Here is a 23,474-nt window from a genome sequence, read left to right as displayed (position 1 = left end):
GAGGTCCAGCGGGGTGGCACAGCACGGATGGCAGGTAGCCGTTGCGGTGGGGCAGCTCACCAATGGTGGGGTGGCTCGCCGGGGTTGGGCTCCGACAGCGGCGCAGGATATGGCAATTGTCAGGTCTTTTGCTTTTTTGACAGGAAGAGAGGGGAAGAGATGCATCCGACAGGTGGGGCCTTGGGCCACCTCAGCCAATTATCCACATAGGTACACCACGTCAGCCCGACAGGTGGGGCCAACTTGTCAGTTTCACTGTTTTTGTGGGCAAATCAAACAATCGGTTCTCAGCGTTATGCATTAGGCACATTCCAGGTGGTTTTTTGAGCCCTGGCTTGAATGTGGTACCAAGTTGTTACCCTAGCCCAAAGTGTGGTGATTTTGAGTAAATAACTCGCAAATGGATGTATCGTGCATGCCGATTCTAGAATGTTAACTCTAGCTCAGTAAGAACATGAAAATTGTGCAACCAAATATTGAAACAACCAACAAGGATTGACAACTACCATAAGTACTTACATAAGAGTCACAATTTAGGCACACAATGATATCGATGCAAAGGATGTGCAAACAACACTTCAAAAGATTTAGTGACATTAGTATTAAGTAGGATACTAGAATGTACTCCCTCCGTTCGGAATTACTTGTCTTGAAAATGAATGTATCTAGAACTAAAATACATCTAGATACATCCATTTCTGCGACAAGTAATTCCGAACGGAGGAAGTAGGAGACACAACTTAGGATGACAAAAATGTTATAGCAGAAACTTCATGGCAGAAAACGTCGGGGCAAGAGTTTCTAAGACAACATAAGCTATAAAGTGTCAGACTATTATATCCTCTTTGACCAGCCTTACTTCACAGAACCCAGTAAAAGGGCAAAATATATGTAGAGAAGCAAGAATCAAGGAGCTGAAGCTGAAGCACTAAATGGTGAAAACAAAAACAGAAAATTAAAGATTGAGACATAAATTGGTAAGGACATAAACATAAAATATTGTTTAGTTATGAACAAAATGACAAAAAAAATAGCAAGAGAATCATATGCATAAAGGGATACGTGCAAGCTCCTGTCTAGTACAGTTGGATGGGAGACTTTCAACATGTAGAGTGTTTGATGCATCTGAAGGAAGAGAAGGCCCATAAGAACCAATATAAGGTATCTGTAAAGATGTACCAAGTCAAGTATGTTTCCTCTTTCTTTTGGTTCTAGAGGAGCCTTACTTGACAACAATGACAATCTGGAACAATCGGAAAGCCATATATACATGGTGTACGTACAACAGCCAGCCTGCCTTCACCTTGCATACAAAAAGCCTTGATGTCCTAGCACATCGTCCTGTTGTCCCGCAGCTCATCCCCCCTGTTGTTGATATCAACTTCGTTCAGCTGGAAGTCCTCCGATGTGCAGCACTGCTCGCTCCATTCAAACCAAAGCTTTGGTATCACCTTCTTGAATGCAGTTTTCATAGGTGTTCTCCAGAGAATCAGCTGCTACGAGCCAACACTTTCTTTTGCTGCCCAGGCCAGTACGCCAGCCTGATTGCTTGACAGGTAACAGAGGGGTTCAAGTGAACATCTAGAATGACGACTCTTGATGTGCCCACCAGGGAGATGCCCTCCCCGCATGCCTTGGTAGAGCCAAACAAGACTTCTGCATCAATAGAGTTGTTAAACTGATCCATTGTCAGTTCTCTACCTTCTGAAGTAGATTTATTATTACCGCGGATCACAAAGAACTCTAATACTTGCCAGCCACTTGTCTTAACCAATAGACTTTTCAAAAAATTCATGGGAAGTAATGTACTGACTAAATGCAATGACCTTCTCTACCGCAGATTCCACAAGTGCCAGGATATTGGTGAAAAGGCTGGCCTTCACACCGTCGGCCACGTTGATAGACCGGACCAGACTATCAACAGTTACATCTATCAAGCTGAAAGCCCTATCTGCAGCATCAACTTCTAATATTTCTGACAGACATGGATGCATGTACAGGGCAGTTCCTACTACGGTTTTTTTTACTTCTTATAGTCTTCCAACTTATGAATGATTTCTGACACTGAAGTCTACTAGGTCAGGTAGTTCATCCAAGATATCACCCTTGTAGTAGTGAAGCACGCCTTTTGTTAGTTCTCTGAGACTGTAATGACATGTGCTTTTCTTGTTTAGTTATCATCATGCAGTAGGGCCTCTTCTACTGACTCAGTGAATTTATTAGTGACCCCTTTTCAAATCCTGCGACCTGATATTGATACTTGATTCATTATCAACAATAGGATATATGCTACTATCTTGAGAAATTTTGGGCACAAAAGGTTCAAGATGTTGAACACTTCTGCGACGTGATTCTGGAAAAGTGTAAGGACCAATTACGTGGAGTATGTACTCTGTGCAGTGATTATAAGTAGGTTAGGAACCATAAGCAACATGTCCCAGCATGCAGCTGCGATGGTGACACACCCATCACTATTAATGATCCAAGAGAACTGGGTGTATCCAACCAAGAGGATACTCCTATTGGTTTGCCAAGCGTTAAGGATTTCCAACATATGCCTTTAGGGAGTACAACGAGAGGCCTTCCAGAGGGATACTTTGCCAAGAAGCTCTGAAAAAAACTAACCAGCATAAATGTTTTCCCCGAACCAGGGGCATGAGCTAGAATGCAACCTCCTGGTTTGTCAGAGACTAAATTCTTAACCAGAAAGTGGAAACCTGCCAACTGATGTGGTCTTATTTGCTTTTCATGTCTTGGATGAATAACAATGTCTAACGCATTCAGTTCTTCAACGATTCTAACATCACCAGTGACAATCTCATCAGAATCCTTTCAACGCATTTCAGGGAAATATGATCTTCACCTTGATGTCTGACATGAGGTAAACTTAATGTCAATTGATTGTTCCAGTCATACATTTAAACTTCAATTCATTCCAAAGTTTATATTATGCCATCATGACATTTCTGAAAAATTATAATGCATAACAGTAGATACCGAATATCAGAAAATAACAACTAGATGTGCTATACTAGAAAAGTTTCTTCATGCTCGAACTACAGGAATAACCAAAATAACAACCCACGAGGTCTAGCGTCAGGCTCTGCGGCATGAGCAAATGTGTCAATTTTATCGGATAAGATGAGCAAATGTGTCAATTCTCAGGTATGATTGGCATATTGTGCCCCTTTAGGCACTTGGCTCTTATAAAAACAGATTTTCTTGAAACAACATAATAGTGTAATACTCCTCCGTTCCTAAATATAAGTCTTTTTGGAGATTCCACAACAGACTACATACGGAGCAAAATGAGTGAATCTACACTCTAAAGTATGTCTATATACCTCCACATGTAGTCCGTAGGGGAATCTCTAGAAAGACTTATATTTAGGAACGGAGGGAGTACAAAGTAAAAAATGTATTTCAAAGCAGTTTCAGCACACCAAATGGGAATCCCACACGTGCCTGTGGGCCACTTTGCTTGTTGCTAAAAAGGATATTTGGTAAGAACTTCCAAAAAATTAAAACTACATATGTTGCTAAACGGCCTCAGAGTTACAGAAGCATCATCACATATTTTAAACAAATAACATACCTTTCTCCATCGATAATCAATGATTGTGTCAGCCCTTCTCTCACAATCATACCGCAGACACGGCATACATGGCCCAGATCTTCATGAATCTGTATTTCATGATTGCAGACGTTGTTCACCTCTTTCTCGTTGGCTGCCTCTTCAAGTGTGTCGAGCTGGCCAATAAATATAGCTAAATCATTATGGCAAACAACATAAATCCAAATAAACAATTTAATGAAGATAAAGTTTGCAGATTTCTCTTATTGAGCTGAGCTCATCTATTCTCAAACTTTACAAGTTAAATCAATAGAATACTATAAGAATACTATAAAATTACAAAATGATATGTTTCAAAATGCTGCAGCAACAAAAGTCATAAGTCTGATTATAATTTGTACCTTAGAGCTTTCAAGTGCCACTGAGTACTCATTCCAAAATTCTTCAAGACCATCACTTTCCTTTTCTTGTATATGTTCTTCCCCCATAGGCTCATCTTCCCCCATAGGCTCATCTTCCTCCATAGGCACGTCTTACCCCACAGGATTGTAAGGTTCTGAGGGCAAATCAAATACTGCTGGATTTGCTTCATTTTTTCTTTTTCTTTTCTTGGCACAATTTCAACATCCCCATCTACTTGGGACCTTGGATCAACTTTTCGTTTTCTTTTTTCTCCTTAGGAAGTGGAGGGGAAACTTGTGTTTCTGCTATTTTCTCCTTATGGGTAGCAACCTACATTGAGCAGGAAGAGTTACGACTGGAAGATGAAAATTTTCAGCTTTGAATTGGAGTAGATTCAGCAAATATCAAACAATTATACTCCATTATTTTCAGTACAAGAGAAAGGGGTACTTGTGAACTAAGATGCGTCAAATAATTATGGATGAACATTAAAAAAAATTGGAAACAAAGATAACAGTTTCGTAGTGCCCTTCAGAGATAGTGATGAGGTAGTGCAAAGTTGATGCTACTAGTTTGTCATTACAAACATGTAGAACAAAATCGACAATATAACTACCAGTAAAAAATTGCAAGAGAAAAGTACATACAGCCAGATCATGGATACGTTCCTCAGGTCTTTTCTGCAATATAAATCTCTCAAACAGAAATGTTGATAATGGTTGATAGCTGGCCGAAGGATACTGATTCATTAAAGTTGGACTTGGACTATATGGAACAATTTGACTGTTTTGGTCTCTATCATGCATTGTCTCATTTACTTCATTGATTCCTTCAATTACCACTCTCATGAGAGCACCAGCCTGTTCTGATGGTATCAGCTGTTTATTTTTCTCAGGCGTCAGGATTGCACAAAGAATCGAGGTCAAGAAACTAGGTGAACATCAAAAACCTGCTCCAATTATTACTACTTCAACTGTGAAGTTACACAAGATAAGACTAGGTAGGCTCATTCATGTCAGGCCATTCCTCATAACCTACATTGACTAGCACAATGATTTTTCTATTAAGCGCCAAGGATTCGAGAGACTGGGGTTGAAAACGTAAGGAGAAGCCATAAATGGAAAGATCCATTATATGTTACATTAACATTACTCATGGCCAGAGTAGTTGTACAAAATGATTGCCGTGTGAATCTGCGAAACCACACACTAATGTGATGAGTTAGCAGCTAAACAGCTATATATTATAAGCATTGTATCCTATGCATAGAGGAACGGTATATTAAACATATCTGAGCAGAAATAGACTCCCAAAAACATATTACACACGCAAATAAAACAAGCTTTTCATGGATACATTGAGGGACATTGCCATAAATGCCATGGAAAATACACTAATATAATCACAATGGTAAACTGACAGTGAAAATGTAAGGATGATATGGCAATGACATGAATCAAACATACCAGTCTTTGTGTAGACAAACCGAACATCCATTTAACTACTATGTCATGCAATCTAATCCAATCCAATTCAAATTCATGTATAAATTTGAAAAACATTGCAAGGTCAAATTGATGGGCAAATAGGTTCCTGCTTTTAGGGTCATGGCCAAATAATTTCCTCTGAACTAACGCACACCCAACATTTATGCTTGAGTTGCACATTTGTACGGAGCAGTTGCAGTGTCGCACCATCTGAGAATAATTTTAGAGAGCTAGCATCTCCTACTTTTGTTTCTAGAATAAACATGGAAAGATGCATCATTTTCTTAGAAGAAGAGACAAAGCGGCTGATACAACATTTTTCGGCCTACTGTGCTAACCTGCGGAATTAGCAACCAAAATTGGCAATTTCTATTGACAATTACGGTGACAGCTGACAAGAGAAGTATACAGAAACTAAGGGACGATTTCGGCTTGCCTCAGCTCCCTAGCGGCTGCTGCTTCACCCGTGGTGCGGGTGCGGCCATGCGCCACGACGCTGCCTGTCGCTCCGCCTCCCAACCATCCTCCTACGCGGCGCGCCTCACCACCGCTGACCGCAAATACGTTACCACGCTGCACCTGCCGCCACCGCCATCTCCCTCCTAGAGGGGCCCTCTGTGTGCTCCCGCCCGTCAGACAGCAGTGGCTCTCAGTGGGCTTTCATGACTGGGCCTCCATAATGTACATCTAACACAATTAAGAGGCCCACTACCAACCTCAGACACAATCACCATTAAGGCTCATCATCTCGCCATCTTCCTCCTCCGCTCGAATCCTCACATGCCCATTCTAAAAAAAATGACTCCTCGCCGGCGGCGCGGTTGGACGGAGAGATCCCCTACTATCTGCCACGGGCGGCGGGTACACGCACCCGCCACTGATGAGGACACAATATGGCACAACACAACCAAAAAGATCTTCACAATTCCCAAACATCCACCGGAAATCAGGACGCCCGGCGGGCAGTTCCGCGCATCCCTCCCCTGCCAACGCGAGCCTCACCCGAAACCGCAAGGAATCCTACCACCCCAACCCTGCACGGCGCCCACACACAAAGGAACATGGATCGAGAGTCATGGCATATGGTTACTTGGTTGGCCGAAGTGTGATGGACACAATTGTGGCAATTTAGCCAAAAGAGCATGACAGGTGGGCTAGGTGACTAAGTGATTATGAACCGAACACAATCGACTGAGTAACCCTCCGTTCCTTTATATAAGGTGTATTTGTTATGTGATAAAATACCAGAATGTAAGGTGCATTTCTTCTAATTCCTCATAATTCCCTTATTAGCCCTCCAAGAAAGGGAAAGTATCTCTCTTCTAATTGTCTGTATCTCTGCTTGTAGGAATAGAAGGTAAGTATCTCTGTGTCGATTGCATGTATCTCTTACTTTCCTAGACTAACTAATTTACTTGCCACTAAACAACAAATTTGCCAAGGGTAATTTCGTCCTAACATGTCTATAATTATATGCCTTGGTCACCGTGCCGAAAATAATACACCTTACATAAAGGAACGGAGGGAATCCCACACGTGCCTGTGGGCCGAAAATAAAAAAAAATGTATTTCAAAGCAGTTTCAGCACACCAAATGGGAATCCCACACGTGCCTGTGAGCCACTTTGCTTGTTGCTAAAAAGGATATTCGCTAAGAACTTGCAAAAAAGTAAAACTACATATGTCTGTATCTTAAACAAATAACATACCTTTTTCCACTGATAATCAATGATTGTGTCAGGCCTTTTCACAATCATATCGCGGACACGGCATACATGGCCCAGATCTTCATGAATCTGTATTTCATGATTGCAGACATTGTTCACCTCTTTCTCATTGGCTGCCTCTTCAAGTGTGTCGAGCTGGCCAATAAATATAACTAAATCATTACGGCAAACAACATAAATCCAAATAAACAATTTACTAAAGATTAAGTTTGCAGATTTCTCTTATTGAGCTGAGTTCATCTATTCTCAAACTTACCAAGTTGAATCAATTTGCAGACAGAGCACGCTATTATAAGCACAACTATCAAATTACAAAATGATATGTTTCAAAATGCTGCAGCAACAAAAGTCATAAATCTGTGATTATAATTTGTACCTTAGAGCTTTCAAGTGCCACTGAGTACTCATCCTATATACCTAAGAGATTCATCCCCACTATCCTATTTATCTTAACATGCAAGCTATCCACATCATCAAGTAGGTCCAGTTTCGCAGTGCCCCTCAGAGATACTGATCATTAAAAAAATTGAAAACAAAGATAACAGTTTCGCAGGTCCAGTTTCGCACTGCCTCATCAGTATCTCTGAGGGGCACTGCGAAACTGTTATCTTTGTTTTCAATTTTTGCACTGCCTCATCATCAATTAGTATCCACATCATCAAGTGGCATTAAAAAAAATTGAAAACAAAGATAACAGTTTCGCAGTGCCCCTCAGAGATACTGATGAGGCAGTGCAAAGTTGATGCTACTAGTTTGACATTACAAACATGTAGAACAAAAAACAACAATATAACTCTCAGTAAAAAAATGCAAGTGAAACGTACATACAGCCAGATCATGGATACGTTCCTCCTCAGGTCTTTTCTGCAATATAACTCTCTCAAACAGAACTGCTGATGGTTGATAGCTGGCCGAAGGATACTGATTCATTGAAGTTGCACTTGGACTATATGGAACAATTTGACTGTTTTGATCTCTAGCATGCATTGTCTCATTTACTTCATCAATTTCTTCGGTTACCTCTCATGAGCACCAGCCTGTTCTGATGGTATCAGCTGTTTATTTTCTCAGGTGTGAGCTGTTGTTTTTCTCAGGCGTCAGTCATTTGTGTGCTCCTGTGCTTTCATCATCATCATCCGAATCAAGAACTATTATGTCACTCTTTTTCTGTTCTCTGTGCTCAATAGAATTGGCCATATTAGTTTTAACACTCGGCCCATAACTCAGAACGGGCTCGGGCAGAGTAGAAAGGAAAGTTAACAATTGGACCTTCTGAGCATACAAGCTGTCCCACTCCTCGGTAACACTGCCACATCCAGAACTGCGAATGGTATTTGCAGTAAGTGAAAGATTATTGATGGGGTTGGAAATCTTCCTTTTTCTGCGGTAATACATGCCTACAGAAACAGATGACTGATTAGTTATCATATACTCCCTCCATTCCGAATTACTTGTCGCAGGTATGGATGTATCTAGATGTATTTTAGTTCTAGATACATCATTTCTGCGACAAGTAATTTGGAACGGAAGGAGTAAGAGAGAAGAAATAAATTTGCACCAGCAATGGAAGTAGCACTTCTGCTGATGTTGCATATAAGCCCCATGCAAGGTGGACAAGAAAAATGTGGGATGCATACAAGGCAATCATAAGTAGAAGCACAGACAGTTACATGTGGAGAACTATAATGATCATAAAATGCAGCGGCCATTATGTAGTAGTCGACCCACCACTTGTTTAACACAAGCATAGTAATTGATGAACAAATAGGCACTTTATTCATCAATTCCTTCTCATAGGTTTACTAGGTATCCTTAATTTTGGCATCGAGCTCTGTATTTCACTTGGAACAATCCAATTCAAGTAGTAATGAAACTTTATGCATAAAGCTAGTAGCTAGTAGCTACTAGAGATACACTAGAAATATCACCTACAGTAAATTCAGTCCAAACTCAAATACTGTTCTTTGCATCCAGTCATGCACAGACTGCCCAGAAAAGGAGTGTCTAAAGAAAAGAAAAACACAAAGGTGACGTGAGTGTAGAGGGCAGTGGAAATGCTTCAACTGGGCAAAACTATATTCACACTAGCATTTCAAAGAGCAAAGTTGCTTCAATACCTACAAATATACAAGCTTGCAAACAACAATGTACTAGCAGGAAACAGATCACCACAATAACACCCGTGACCGTATCCAGCATAGCAAAGAACAATACTCATGAAACAACCATAAAGTGGAAACCTGCCAACTGATGTGGTCTCATTTGCTTTTCATATCTTGGGTGAATAGCAATGTCTAACGCAATTAACTCTTCAGCGACTCTAACATCACCAACGACAATATCGTCAGAATCCTTTCAACGCATTTCAGAGAAATATGATCTTGACCTTGATGCCTGACATGAGGTAAACATAATGTCAATTGATTGTTCCAATGGTACATTTAAATTTATGAATGCCATGAAAAACATTGAAAATAATGCATGGGAATAATACATTTAAGTTGGTTGAACAGACCAGCTTATTGATCAAATTTTTGCACAAACTATTCAGTTTCAAAAACAAAAAATATTTGAGCGCAAAGTGCATGAACCACATCCTACCATTGTTTATCCTCGCATACCTGCCATTTTTATAATGCATGGCAACAATGCACCTAAAAAAAGTGGTGCTTCCACTTTTGAAGAAGCAACATTCTTGACGATTTCTTTGACAACACTAGATGACATGGAACGCCGGCAGTTTCAGCCAAATCAAGATATATTTTTTTTGGACCAACAAGACTGTAAAGGGATCAAGATCCGATATGACCGCTGATTTCTCGCAACACTCACTAAAAGATATTCATACATACTGATAAATATAAGGGCCTTTTTGAGATAAGAAAATCCCAAGTTCTCAATTGAGGAGATGGTGATTTATTTAACTTATCATGCAGCTTGACAACAAATATCAAACTAATGCCAAAATGGCACGAATCCAATTTTTTCCAATTTACAATATAGTTGATCATAATAGATCCATTTCAAAGCTCTTTAGAACAGTAGAAATATGTGCTGACAGCTGTGTGGTAATGTTTTAAGCAAAAACTAGACGACACTAACCCCAAAGGTCAAACTGCTACCAGCACTGTAGAAAAGAACACCAGAACTCCATCCTATAACTGTCATAGGATTGCCTCAAAGCTTTAACAGAAAAACTTAGGCTAAGGAAACAATAATCTGCCATGCTTCTGTTCTATATTCTCGTTAACAAATCCAAACATGTATTAGTCTACAAAACCTAATGTAGTGATGCTCAAAAACAGCTAAAAAAATCTAACAATCAACAATATCTCAAATATCCCTGTTAAGCTAGAAAACAACCATAGGGTTGACTATTAAGCTTCCCAGAAAAATATTTGAAGATAGGGCTATACTGCTACTGTAGCCCCATGTTTTTGTAGACATAACAAAAAGCCTAGGCGTACACAAAGCCAACAAACAGACAATTGCATAAGCTACAACCATAAGCATCAAGAAAATCTATTGTATAAACTACTAACATAAGCATCAACAAAATCAGATACTATTCCATTTATCTATGCTAAACTACCACATCTGTTACCGTTGTCCCTTGCACTTCTATATGAATCTCAAGGAACAAAACAAAAAATTAATCTGCCTACATAGGCAGAGAAATGAGCAGTAAACAAGCACAACCCAAAGGCAGGACGTTGACGCTTTGAGTGGATGGGGGGGGGGGGGGGGGGGGGGGGGGGGGGGGGGGGGGGGGGGGGGGGGGGGGAGTGGAGGTAATGGTTGTCCCATCATGTATCCGGCCTGTAGAGGCTGATGCAACATCATTGACTGAAGTGCAATTGTACGAAGACAGATCCGCTATCATGGATGGAGCAGCAGCAGTGCAACACAGGTCCGCCTTGTAGACAGTGCTACAAAATGGAAGGCATGCCAACACAGCTACCATTTGTTTTAGATGAATGAAGACCAACATCAAAGCCAGCAGACGTTAAATATATAGAGTACAAGATTAATGCACATACCTCAGCAAAACACAAGGGCCTTCATCTTATGGTTTCCCATTAGCATACAGAACTACAAAAGGCAGCAGACCTGCACTCGTCACCATACACACAGGAGTCAGACCAGGCAGAAGTTAGAATCGCATCACAATATCACATGTGAAATTTTAACACAAACATGTAAGTACCCCATCCTACCAATATTTATCCTCACATACTTGTTTTCAAAATTCTTTTATGCATGGCAACACTACACCTAAAGAAGTGGTACTTCCACTTTTGGACAAGCATGATCATACATGAAGTCGTTTATTCTTTACAATTTTTTTGACAAAAAAACAAACTTGAGTTCATCCAAACACACTTAACAGAAGAAAGAAACCCTAGCCGCCAACAAGAGCAATCTCCTCTCCCCTCAGCCTCCGGCCGTCAATCCGTCGCTGCGGTGTGGAGGGGAGAGGATTATCTTCTCTCGTCCTTTGTGCAGTAGGTTTTGGTCTCACAGCGCCATCGCTCCTACCCTGATGGCGGTGTCATCTCGAATAAAAGTCCTCCAGCTCCAATCCCGTCTCGGTGATGCCTGCTGTGGCGTTGTTGAGGTGCCTGGAAGTTTTTGTCCCCATTTTTCTTTATGGACGACGGGCTGGTTATTTGTGTTGTCCGTCAGCATGGCTCCATGTGCATCGTCAAGGCACATCGCGTTCTTTACCAACCTCCTCTCTCAAGCATTTGCAAGCAAGAACGCCGACTTGGTCTGACGATGCTAGCCCCCATGGCATGTTGACACTGGTCTAGTTAGGGTCGCCCAGCCCTTCTCTTGAGCCAGAGATATAACTAAATGTGTCGCCATGCAATTATATGCAGGCTAAAGAAGGTAAGCATTGGACTAACCCAACTACTCCCTCCGTCCCGTAATGTAAGACGTTTTTTGACTCTAGTGTAGTGTCAAAAAATGTCTTACATTATGGGACAGAGGGAGTACATGTCAACATGGTCCTTAGATGCAGAAAGATTGTTTTGGTTTGATCCAGAAATTCCATACAACAGGATCCTAGTTTTATGTAGTCAAATTTGAATGGCAAAAGAAACAACAACTTACTGGCTGTACCAACTGCCAAGATAGCATACCAATACTAATGAGGGTCCTATTGTTTACCATTGCAAATTAAAAGATGTACACACTAAATCTGCAGGTCTTGAAAGCTACTATGTCTAACTGTGGACAGCCATAGGCCTTTATACAATGTCTCCAGCATGATGTCTTGTTCATACAAAATAAATAGATTACCAAACAATCTTCAGTTTATGTTGAAATGAGCGCATGACATGACCAGAGCGGAGAATACATTAGAGGGATCCAGATAAGGCATGATGGGAAAATAGCTTGGTGCAGAACGAATCCAACAGCTAAATTAGAGTGTCTACTATAATGCACATGTTGGAATAACCAGAGGATTGCCACAAAGAATCGAGGTCAAGAAACTAGGTGAACATTACAAACCTGCTGCAATTATTACTACTTCAACTGTTAAGTTACACAAGATAAGACTGGGTAGGCTCATTCATGTCAGGCCATTCCTCACAACCTGCATTGACTAGCACAGTGATTTTTCAATTGAGCGCCAAGGATTCGAGAGACTGGGGTTAAAAATGTAAGGAGAAGCCATAAAATGGAAAGATCCATTATATGTTACATTACTCATGGCATATGGTTACTTGGTTGGCCGAAGTGTGATGGACACAATTGTGGCAATTTAGCCAGAAGAGCATGACAGGTGGGTTAGGTGACTAAGTGATTATGAACCGAACACAATCGATCTTGCCTGAGTAACCCAACAACAGAAAACATCTTTGGACAGAACAGAACTTTGCTTATCTTCAAGATAAGCACCTTAAAGAGCACCAGGCACATGCCATGTCATGGCCCTTGTGTAATTCACAATAAAACTATAGACATAATATGCCCACCAAACAGAAACCTTTTACTTTTGTAAAACATTGGTGATATGAAACCTTCAGTTGCTCATAACTGTATTGTATGGGCCACGCAGATACATGATAAGTTACGGTACAAAATGACAAACTAGAGCATCTCATACAACATTTAACTTTAAAAAACCAATTCCAGTTCTAATATAGGCTCATCATAGTGTATCAGGTAAAGCCTGAGAAACAATTAATCAAGTTGTCCATTCTCACCCATGAGGTAACATAAGCAAGGAAGAATTTGCAAATTGATGGTTTCAGATTGATATATAAGAAACTGAGACCCACAAGATTTATCGCCTAGCACGAGCCATCAGTTTACCTTGGACGGACCAGGAAGGAACTGGAGGTCCAATTTGACTGAGTATCGGTCATGCATGTCAAACAAATAGCCTGCAAAAAGAAGAGCCATTGTTAATTTCAAGCCCACAACCAAACAAGTGCCAACTTCGTGCTATAACACTGACATATTTTGGGATAGTGAGACACAAACAAAACAAGGGATTATGCTAACTGTAGAAAGTCTGAAATCAATCGTCTAGGAAACAAAGTTGATGCACTAAAATACTAAAAAAAAGGAAAAATAGTAGTAGCAATACGAGGCACTTGTCTCAATATTCAGGTAAAAGTTATCTGGCAGATGCTGGATATGAAATGAATAAATGCTACACTTATATTTGCAAGATGTGTGATATATAAACAATAGTTAACACGCAACCTACTGGAAGTGAAACATGGCAGAAAAGAATACAGCAAAGGGATGTATTCTCTATTCTGCATGCAGATTCTAGCATGTAAACTCTAGCTCAGTAAGAACAGGAAAGTTGTGCAAACAAACAATGAAACAATCACCAAGGGTTGACAACTGTCGTAAGTACTTATGTAATAATCACAACTTAGGCACACAATGATATTGATACAAAGGATGTGCAGACCAAAGCTCAAAAGAATTGGTAATCTAAGTATAGAATACTACTCCCTCTGTCCGGAAATACTTGTCGGAGAAATGAATGTGTCTAGACGTATTTTAATTCTAGATACATCTATTTTTATGCATTTCTTCGACAAGTATTTCCGGACGGAGGGAGTAGAATGTAAGGGACACAGTTTCGACTGACAATGATGTTATATTCACCTTGCAGAGACTTCATGGCAGAGAAGGCTTGGGCAGGAGTTTCAAAGTCAGCATAAGCTATTACATGTCGACTATTATATCCTGTGTTGACCAGCCTTACTGCACAGAACCCAGTAAAAGGGCGAAATATATCTAGAGAAGCAAGAGTCAAGGAGCTGAAGCACTAAATGGTGCAAGCTAAAACACAAGAAAAGACTGAGACATAAGATTGGTAAGAACATAAACATACAACATAATTCACTTATTAATAAAATGACAAATAAACTCAAAATAATAATAGCAAAGGATACGTGCAAGTTCCCGTCTAGTACAGTTGGGCGGGAAACCTTCAACATGTAGGGTGTTTGATGCGTCTGAAGGAAGATATGGTTCATAAGAACCAATAGAAGGCATCTGTAAAGATGCACCAGGTCAATTAAATAATTCCGTACTTCACATTTACTGACGAAGCTGCTAGTCTTAATGAGGAACAAGGGATTATTGTGTTACCTCATTGTTTATGTAAGGCCCATAAGGCAGTCCCATTGATTCATCAAATCCAGCCATTTCCTGCTCACAACCAGTCATCCGCGGTCCAAAAGGCATGTCTACAGAAGGGTGTAATAACTAAATTATATACTTATATATGTTACTGGGAAGGAATGAACTTCTAAAAGACACTGGGCGGCACGTGACTCGTGATTGCTAACAAATAGGGCTAAAGGGGGACAGATCCCTCCCTTAACTGTCCACTGTTAGGTAGAAGTGAGACCACTCCGCCAATATACGTGGAGAGCACCCAAGCGGATAAGGTAGAAGTGAGACCACTCCGCGAATAAACGCGGATAGCACCCAAGCGGATAAGGTAGAAGTAAGACCACTCCGCGAATAAACGCGGATAGCACCCAATCGGAGTCCCCATGGGGATTTAAACGCAGATGTGTAGGTTGAACAACCTGAACTCCTACCACTGGGCTAGCGCTCAGTTCTCTGATCATGATTGCTTGAAATTATTAATTATGCCTACCATTTAAAAAGCAAGCCCAATAAAAAGAAACAGGACAACATTAACTAAAATGTGGATCTAACTAGATCACATCAAGAAAGGGACATCCGGAGAGGGGGAAAAGGTAATCTCACTGTTACGGCGTTACCAATGTGGAAAGGGTTTAAATAAGTTAAAAAATGACGAGTATATCAACGTTTCAGTATCGTGCTAATGATGACCTCATTTGTCATCTATGAGGTTGAAATGGGCATATGCACGCTGATTTTTCATAACACACATTAAAGATATTCACACATACTGATAAATGTAGGGAGCTTTTTGAGTAGATTGCGATTTAGTTAACCTATATCATGCAGCTCAACGACGACAACAAATATAAAACTAATGCCCAAATGACAATTAGTCATACTCAATAAAATATTGGAAGGGTACTAAGAGGAAAGAGCAACTGGCTTTATTAAACTATTAATTGTTGCATCAAAAGTAAGGGTGCTATCGTGCTACGACGTAGCAGCATGCAAACCCTAAGCTAGACCGACCAGATTGACGGAAGCACTATTGACGAATTCCATTTTTTTCAGATTTATAATATATTTGGTCATATGAGGTCCATTTCAAAGCTCTTTAGAACAATAGTAGAAATATGTGATGTCAGTTGTGCGCCAATGTTTTTAACAGAACAAAAGCTAGGCAACACTTAATCGACATGTCAAAATGCTACCACCACCATAGAGAAAAAAATCCCAGAACTCCATCCTATAACTATCTTAGGATTTTTTTTCTTCGAAGATTTAAAAGGAAAACTTAGGCTAAGGAAACAATAAGCTGTCATTAACAAATTCAAACCTCCAGTCTACAAACGTGATGCAGTGATGCTTAAAAACAGGTACGATATGACAATCAACAACATTTCGAATGTCCATGTTGAACCATAAGAGAAACAACCACAGCGCTGACTATTAAGCTTCCCAGAAAAAACTCAAAGATATGTCTATACTGCTTATATAGACATAATCGAAAGCCTGACCGTACATATGGCCAACAATCAGACAATTGTATAAGCTACAACTATAATCATAAAAAACATTGTATGAACTACAACCATAAGCATCAACAAAATCTACTCTATAAACTAAAACCATAAGCATCAACAAAATCTACTCTATAAACTAAAACCATAAGCATCAACAGATCTGATACGGTTTCATTTCTCTTTGCTAAACTATCACATCTACTACTGTTGTCCCTTAAACTTTTATATGAATCTGCAGGAATAAAACAAAGCATTAATCTAACAGAGGCAGAGCATTGAGCAGTAAGGACAAACCGAAGTAGTCAGGGCGGTGACGCTTGAGAGGAGGGGGGCCAGCGGGCAAAGGCGGCCGTGCCATCATGTGTACGGCCTGTGGGAGATGCAGCACCGTCATCGGTAAAGGGTTTGCACGCAACAGCGGGTGCCCCATCATGTATCCGGCAGGTGGAGGCTGCAGCCCCGCCATGGGTTGAGGGCCGGCCGGCAACAGTGATTGCCCCATCATGTATCCGGCATCATGGATGAAGGATGGAGGAACGGCAGGGAAAGGCAGAGGTGCCATCACAGGTCTGCCTTGCGGGGGCACGGTAATGACCGGCTCCCGCAGGGAAATCGGCACCACCGTGTTTGCCCCTTGCATCACCGGATGCGTCACGGGGGAGCCTTGCGGGGGCGTCTGCGCCGCCATGTAGGCGCCCTGCTGCGGGGCCGTCTTCATCACAGGCGTGCCTTGCAGCGGCGGGGGGGGCACCCCTTGCTCGGTCGGGAGCGCTCCAGGAACGCCGTCAATCCCCCCCGACTCGGCGGCCTGGTGGAGCGGGTCGGCGGCTAGCACGGGCGACTTGGGGACGGCCATGGCAGCCTGGTGGACCGGGTCGGAGGCGAACGCGGATGAGTTGCGGGCGGCCATCTCTGGCGACTGGCGGCGGAGAGGGCAGGACGTGCCGGATCTATCCGCCGGAGTGGGGTAGGGTTTCGAGAGACGGCGGCGGGTGAGGGTCGGAGGAGGCGCGGGCTGGGGCTAGGGCTAGGGAAACGGGGCATCCTTATATTTCGACGGCGCGCGCTCCGGGTTGCCGGTTTTGGCATCCGGCCGTGGCATCGGGGTCGCCGTTGTGGGAGGAAACGCGGAAACGGCGAGGAGGTGCGGCGGTGTGAGCGCGCGGAGGCGGCAGTGCGAATGGGTGAGTGGGTTTCGCGTGCCGGGCCTGCGTGGGTTTCTGGTGGGTTACTGGGTTGGGTCGTGTTCTCTGGCTTGCTTTTGGCGCAGGCCCAGATTGCAGGTGAAAGACTGTCCATGGCAGAAAATGAAAGAAATTCTCTGCTCTACAAGTTTGTTTCCAAGGTCTTTGCAAACAGATTTTATTTTTGCGAGAAAACTTTCTATCTATTCATTTTGAATCATGGAAGTACAACGAACATCAAAAATAATAAAAATAAAATCTAAATCCGTAGACCACCTAGCAATGACTACAAGCACTAAAGCGAGCCGAAGGCACGCCGCCGTCGTCGCCCTCCCTCCCAAGAGCAGGGCAAAACTTGTTGTAGTAAATAGTTGGAAAGTCTCCGTGTTAAGGCCCCATAGGACCAATGCACTAGAACAACAACCTTGTCGTTGAATAGTAGCCTAGATCGGAAGGATTCAACCTATAGACACATGAATGTAGACGAACTACGACCAGATCCGAGCAAATCCACCAAGGATAGATTCATCACAGACACACCTTCACACGCCCACCGACGATGCTAGATGCACCACCAGGGCAGGGGACTAGGCTTATTTCATCTTCAGGGAGCCGCCGCCGTCTCGTCTTCCTGAGTAGGACAAAACTCTAATAAAACTTGAAGGAACGTCTAAAAACGGACCCCTTCCGCCGGTAAGGGCCGGGATCCACCGCGCCGCCATGGCCCTAAGGCCACCGGGGACGAGGGGGACCAGCGGCGCCGTCGGCGGGAGGCAAAGGAACCCTAGTGTCGATACTAAAACCAGTGGACCTCGGGGTAGGGGGTCCCGAGCTGTGGATCTCAGATCAATGGGTAACAAGGGACGAATGAGACAGTATTTACCCAGGTTTGGGCCCTCTCAAAGAGGTAATACCCATGTCCTGCTTTGATTGTATTGATGATTGTGTATCGAGTATAAGCTTAATCTACCTCGAGATCGTAAGTAGTGTTCTAACCCTAGGGCTAGGAGGATGTGATTATGATCGGATCCCTTCTACAGGCTAAACCCCTTGGCTTATATACACGCCAGGGGGATGCCTAGGGTTACATGGTCGGTTGTTGGTCTAGAGATGCGCATGGCGACGGCCGAAGCGGTCCTTGGAGTACACGCCAAGTCTTTGGCAGAGTCCATCTTGATCACGTCGAGGTGCGAGACTTCCGAAGTCCTTCCTTGTGAGAATGGTGGCCATAAGCTCGGCCCGAGGACTATGGGCCAAGTAGGTTGGTACCCCCTAGTCCAGGACACCATCACCTAGGCTTTTGGGGGAGGAAGAGGCAGCTGCGTGAGGCCCATTCAACTTAGTATAAAGAGATTGAAAATTATCCTGCCTGATATCACTTCGGAGGAGCAGCCAGATTTTGTCCTAGGTAGATTTGATCACTGATAATATTTTTTGTGTATGTGAGTGTCTCCACTTTATGAAGAAGAACAAATCCAAGTCAAATAGTTTTTGTGCACTAAAGCTGGACATGATGAAGGCCTATGATAGATTGGAGTGGCCCTACCTCCAGACCATCATGGCTAAACTTGTTTTTGCCCCAGCCTGTGTTGACACGGTAATGGGGATGGTAAAATCAATTTCTTTCTCAGTCCTCTTCATTGGTGAAAAGTTGGAGCATATCAAACCAACCAAAGGTATTCTTTAGGGAGATCCTATTTCCCCTTACCTTTTCTTGATTGTAGCAGAGGGCCTTTCCTGCCTTTTAAAATTCAATTATCAGTCATCGGTTCTTTCTGGAGTTAAGGTGGCCCCAACAGTTGTTTTTTAAGTCAAGTGTGGAGGGTGCTAATGAGGTACCAAACTTGCTACTTACCTATTGTGATGCTTCAGGGCGGGGGATGAATAATGAAAAGTCATCGATCTTTTTTATTAGAGGATGCCATTAGAACTTGAGACATGAAGTAAAACCATTCTGAATATGTAGAACGAGTCTCTCGGTGAGAAGTATTTGGGCATGCCAACCCAAGTGGGACACTCGAATAATGGTACCTTCAAATATCTGAGAGACGAACTTTGGGAGAAGGTTAGAGGATGGATGGAGAAATTGTTATCCGCTGCAGGCAAGGAGGTACTTATCAAAGCTGTGCCTCAAGCTATTCCAGTATTTTCCATGTCTTGTTTAAGGTTACCAAGGGGCCTCTGCGAGAGTGTAACATCCATTATCTAATAGTTCTGATGGGGAAGTGTAACGCCCTCGATGCGGCTATATCTCCCACGTGTCGAAGCACGACTTAGAGGCATAACCGCATTGAAAGCAATGTCGCAAGTGAGGTAATCTTCACACAACCCATGTAATACATAAGGGAAAGAGATACATAGTTGGCTTACAACCACCACTTCACTCAATACATGAATTAAAGCATTGCATTCATCCAAATACACTCAAGGTCCGACTACGGAACCAAAATAAAAGAAGACTACCCCAAATGCTACACAGATCCCCGATCGACCCCAACTGGGCTCCACTACTGATCAACTAGAACGAAACAACACAAAGGACAAGATCTTCATCGAGCTCCTCCTTAAGCTTGGTTGCGTCACCTGCTCGGTAACCTCGGCACCTGCAAACTGGTTTTGGAAGTATCTGTGAGTCACGGGGACTCAGCAATCTCACACCCTCGCGATCAAGACTATTTAAGCTTAAAGGTAGGTAAAAGGTATGAGGTGGAGCTGCAGCAAGCGACTAGCATATATGGTGGCTAACATACGCAAATGAGAGCGAGAAGAGAAGGCAAAAGCACGGTCGAGACTATGATCAAGAAGTGATCCTAGAGCAACCTACGTCAAGCATTACTCCAACACCGTGTTCACTTCCCGGACCCCGCCGAGAAGAGACCATCATGGCTACACACGCGGGTGATGTATTTTAATTAAGATCAACTTCAGGTTTTCTACAACCGGACATTAACAAATTCCCATCTGCCCATAACCGCGGGCATGGTTTTTGAAAGTTCAAATCCCTGTAGGGGTGTCCCAACTTAGCCCATCACAAGCTCTCACGGTCAACGAAGGATATTCCTTCTCTCAGGAAGACCCGATCAGGCTCGGAATCCCGGTTACAAGACATTTCGACAATGGTAAAACAAGACCAGCAAAGCCACCCAGATGTGCCGACAAATCCCGATAGGAGCTGCACATATCTCGTTCTCAGGGCACACCGGATTGTCCAAACTTCTGGTAGGCCAGCCCAGAGTTGCCCCTGGTGGCCACCGGCAGCTGATAAGGTGGACCAACACTCAGAGGAGCACTGGCCCGGGGGTTTAAATAAAGATGACCCTTGGGCTGGCCTACCCAAGGGAAAGAAAAGGCTAGGTGGCGAATGGTAAAACCAATGTTGGGCCATGCTGGAGGAGTTTTATTCAAGGCGAACTGTCAAGGGGTTCCCATTATAACCCAACCGTGTAAGGAACGCAAAATCCGGGAATATAACATCGATATGACGGAAACTAGGGTGGCAAGAGTGGAACAAAACACCAGGCATAAGGCCGAGCCTTCCACCCTTTACCAAGTATATAGATGCATTAAGATAAACAAGATAATATTGTGATATCCCAACGAGAAACATGTTCCAACAAGGAACGATCTCCAATCTTCACCTGCAACTAGCAACGCTATAAGAGGGGCTGAGCAAAGCGGTAACATAGCCAAACAATGGTTTGCTAGGGCAAGGTGGGTTAGAGGTTAACATGGCAATATGGGAGGCATGATAAGCAAGTGGTAGGTATCGTAGCATAGGCATAGCAAAAGAGCGAGCAACTAGCAAGCAAAGATAAAGTGATTTCGAGGGTATGGTCATCTTGCCTGAAATCCCGCAAGGAAGAAGAACGAGTCCATGAAGAAGACAAACGGACGTAGTCGAATGGGTCCTCACAAACGCGACGTTATCGGAACCAACCCGAAGAAGCAACACCGGAAAGAAGCACACAACATAGTAAACAACCAACACATGAACATGGCATGATATGCGGGATGCGGTGCATATGCATGATTTGAAAGGAATGATTGAACCTGGCCTCAACTTGGAAAATCAAGAGTGCCACTGGAAAGAGGAGTTGATTTCGGTCGAAATCTATATAAAGATCACCGGAATCGGATGCACGGTTTGGAAATGGCAAGCAAAACAAATATGGCACCGGTCTGCGATTAACAGCAAGTAGCTATCTAAATGCATCAAGATAAATGTGCTACAGCACTCAAATATAGCAACAAAATACATGGCAGGGATCCACTCAAGATGCTTGAGAAAAGATGAACACTGAGCTATGGCTAATTCACTCAATAACAGGTTCAAACAAGCATGGCAAAAGTGCAAAAGATTACAAGTTTCAGACTTAGTGAAATTAACTGGAAGTCAGGAATTTATCATCAGGAAGCAACCTTTAAAGCATGGAAACTACATGCTACAGGAATATATCATGGCAAAGCAAGGCATGGCATGAAGCTACTAAAAGCATATAACAAAAGTCCCTTACTGACCATAAGCCAAAAGGGATCAGAAAATACAATTGCAAGCATGTGAACATAGCAAAAACATAAACAGATTCAGACTTAGTGAAAAACTGGAGCATGGCAAAACAGATATCAAGTAGGCATGTTTACGAGCTCGATGCACTCACTACGAGGCATTGCATGATAATCTAAGCATACACCCAGCAAATAGACATGGCATTGAAACTAGACATGGTAAGAACAACAACATAGCATGCGCGAATCAACAACAACAAGCTCGGCAAAATTGCTAAACATGTTAACAATCTGCCAGGAACATTTTATAGCAAAAGTAGAGCTCGATTGACTCAAGCTAGGGTGCTCCATAATTGCAAACAAAGACATGGGTGGATATAGCACAACATTATCAACAAAACATCCTTACCGATCATGCTCCAAAGAGGCACGGATCACTAGGAAACAACATGAACATATGGCATAAAAATAATGACAGGGCAAGGACTTAGTGAAATTCTAAGTCCCTAAAATCAGCATCATTGAGTAAGCTACTTTGCATGCTTGTGCTAGTCACCACAGAGATCACAAAAATACATGGCATACACCCCTGTAAAGATGGCATGGCATACATCAAAACACATGTAGAGCTCAGAATCATAGCATGCACACATTAATCATAGCAAAAATGACAAAAGTGCATTTGCTGAAACAGATCTGAAACTATCATCACATAGCCCTCTTCCAACAGCATTCCGGGCATCAAGATGAGCTCAAATGAATATGATGCAATGAGATGAAATGATGTACTCGTCGAGACGAACATTTTGATATGCTACACGCACGAATCGAAGCAACGGGTGCAAAGTTATGACATGATGAACATATGCAAAATAATTAGGGTTTGGGGCAAAAGTCAACCCTCAACCAACCCGGATCTGGATCTGCACGTGGTTCGAGGATCGCCGGAGGTCGGAGCCGAAGATGGAGACGCGGTGGCCGGAGCAAGGCGCGGTCGCCGGAGAAGTAGAGGGAGGTCGCCGGCGAGCTCGGGATCGTCGGATCCGGCAACGGCGGTGCCGGAGCGGCGTCAGGCGACGGCCGGAACGGCGAGCTGGCGGGGTGGCGCGCTGCGGGATGCGGCGGCGCGGGCGCGGCCCGGTGGTGCATGGCGGCGGCGGCGAGGGAGCATCGGGCGGCGGCAGCGGGGTGCGCCTCTGGCGGCGGCGGCGCAGGAGGAGAGACGCAGGGCGCGGGCCCGGTCGCGACGGGGAGCGGGCCGGCCGCGGGCTACGCGGGCCGGTGTAGCGGGGCACAGGACGGCGGGACAGGTGGCGGCGCCTGAGAGGCTGAGGCGGCGGAAAGGGCGACGTGGCGCAACGCCATTTGGCCGGGCGACGTGGCAGCGGCGCAGCGGACATGTCCGGCCAGCGCGGGAGGAATTGTCCGGCAGCG

At 43.3% G+C, this 23,474-nt stretch overlaps 1 protein-coding gene across 12 annotated transcripts; it reads right to left on the bottom strand.

Moving 5' to 3' along the window:
• Positions 1–974: 974 nt before the first annotated feature.
• Positions 975–17,558, bottom strand: LOC125510225 (formin-2-like). Of its 12 annotated transcripts, none has more exons than XM_048675338.1 (15): positions 16,645–17,558; positions 14,819–14,916; positions 14,620–14,722; positions 14,330–14,461; positions 13,517–13,587; positions 12,710–12,803; positions 11,230–11,299; positions 9,430–11,118; positions 8,018–8,586; positions 7,172–7,324; positions 4,624–4,854; positions 3,976–4,306; positions 3,596–3,750; positions 2,626–2,871; positions 975–1,678 (listed from the first exon to the last, which is right to left on the bottom strand). In XM_048675338.1, the coding sequence occupies exons 1-6, from the start codon at positions 17,258–17,260 to the stop codon at positions 12,771–12,773; spliced, it is 1,053 nt and encodes a 350-aa protein (XP_048531295.1). In that variant the 5' UTR covers positions 17,261–17,558; the 3' UTR covers positions 975–1,678; positions 2,626–2,871; positions 3,596–3,750; positions 3,976–4,306; positions 4,624–4,854; positions 7,172–7,324; positions 8,018–8,586; positions 9,430–11,118; positions 11,230–11,299; positions 12,710–12,770. The 12 variants fall into 12 exon arrangements, with proteins under 12 accessions (XP_048531295.1, XP_048531294.1, XP_048531300.1 ...); XM_048675337.1 differs by having other exon boundaries at positions 975–1,656; XM_048675343.1 differs by having other exon boundaries at positions 975–1,656; positions 2,864–2,871.
• Between the last annotated feature and the right edge of the window lie 5,916 nt (positions 17,559–23,474).

The sequence above is a fragment of the Triticum urartu genome, chromosome 5 (assembly GCF_003073215.2).
Source record: "Triticum urartu cultivar G1812 chromosome 5, Tu2.1, whole genome shotgun sequence".
Lineage (NCBI taxonomy): Eukaryota > Viridiplantae > Streptophyta > Magnoliopsida > Poales > Poaceae > Triticum > Triticum urartu.
Note: the sequence above shows the minus strand (reverse complement) of the source record. Positions and strands in the feature narration are given on the sequence as shown.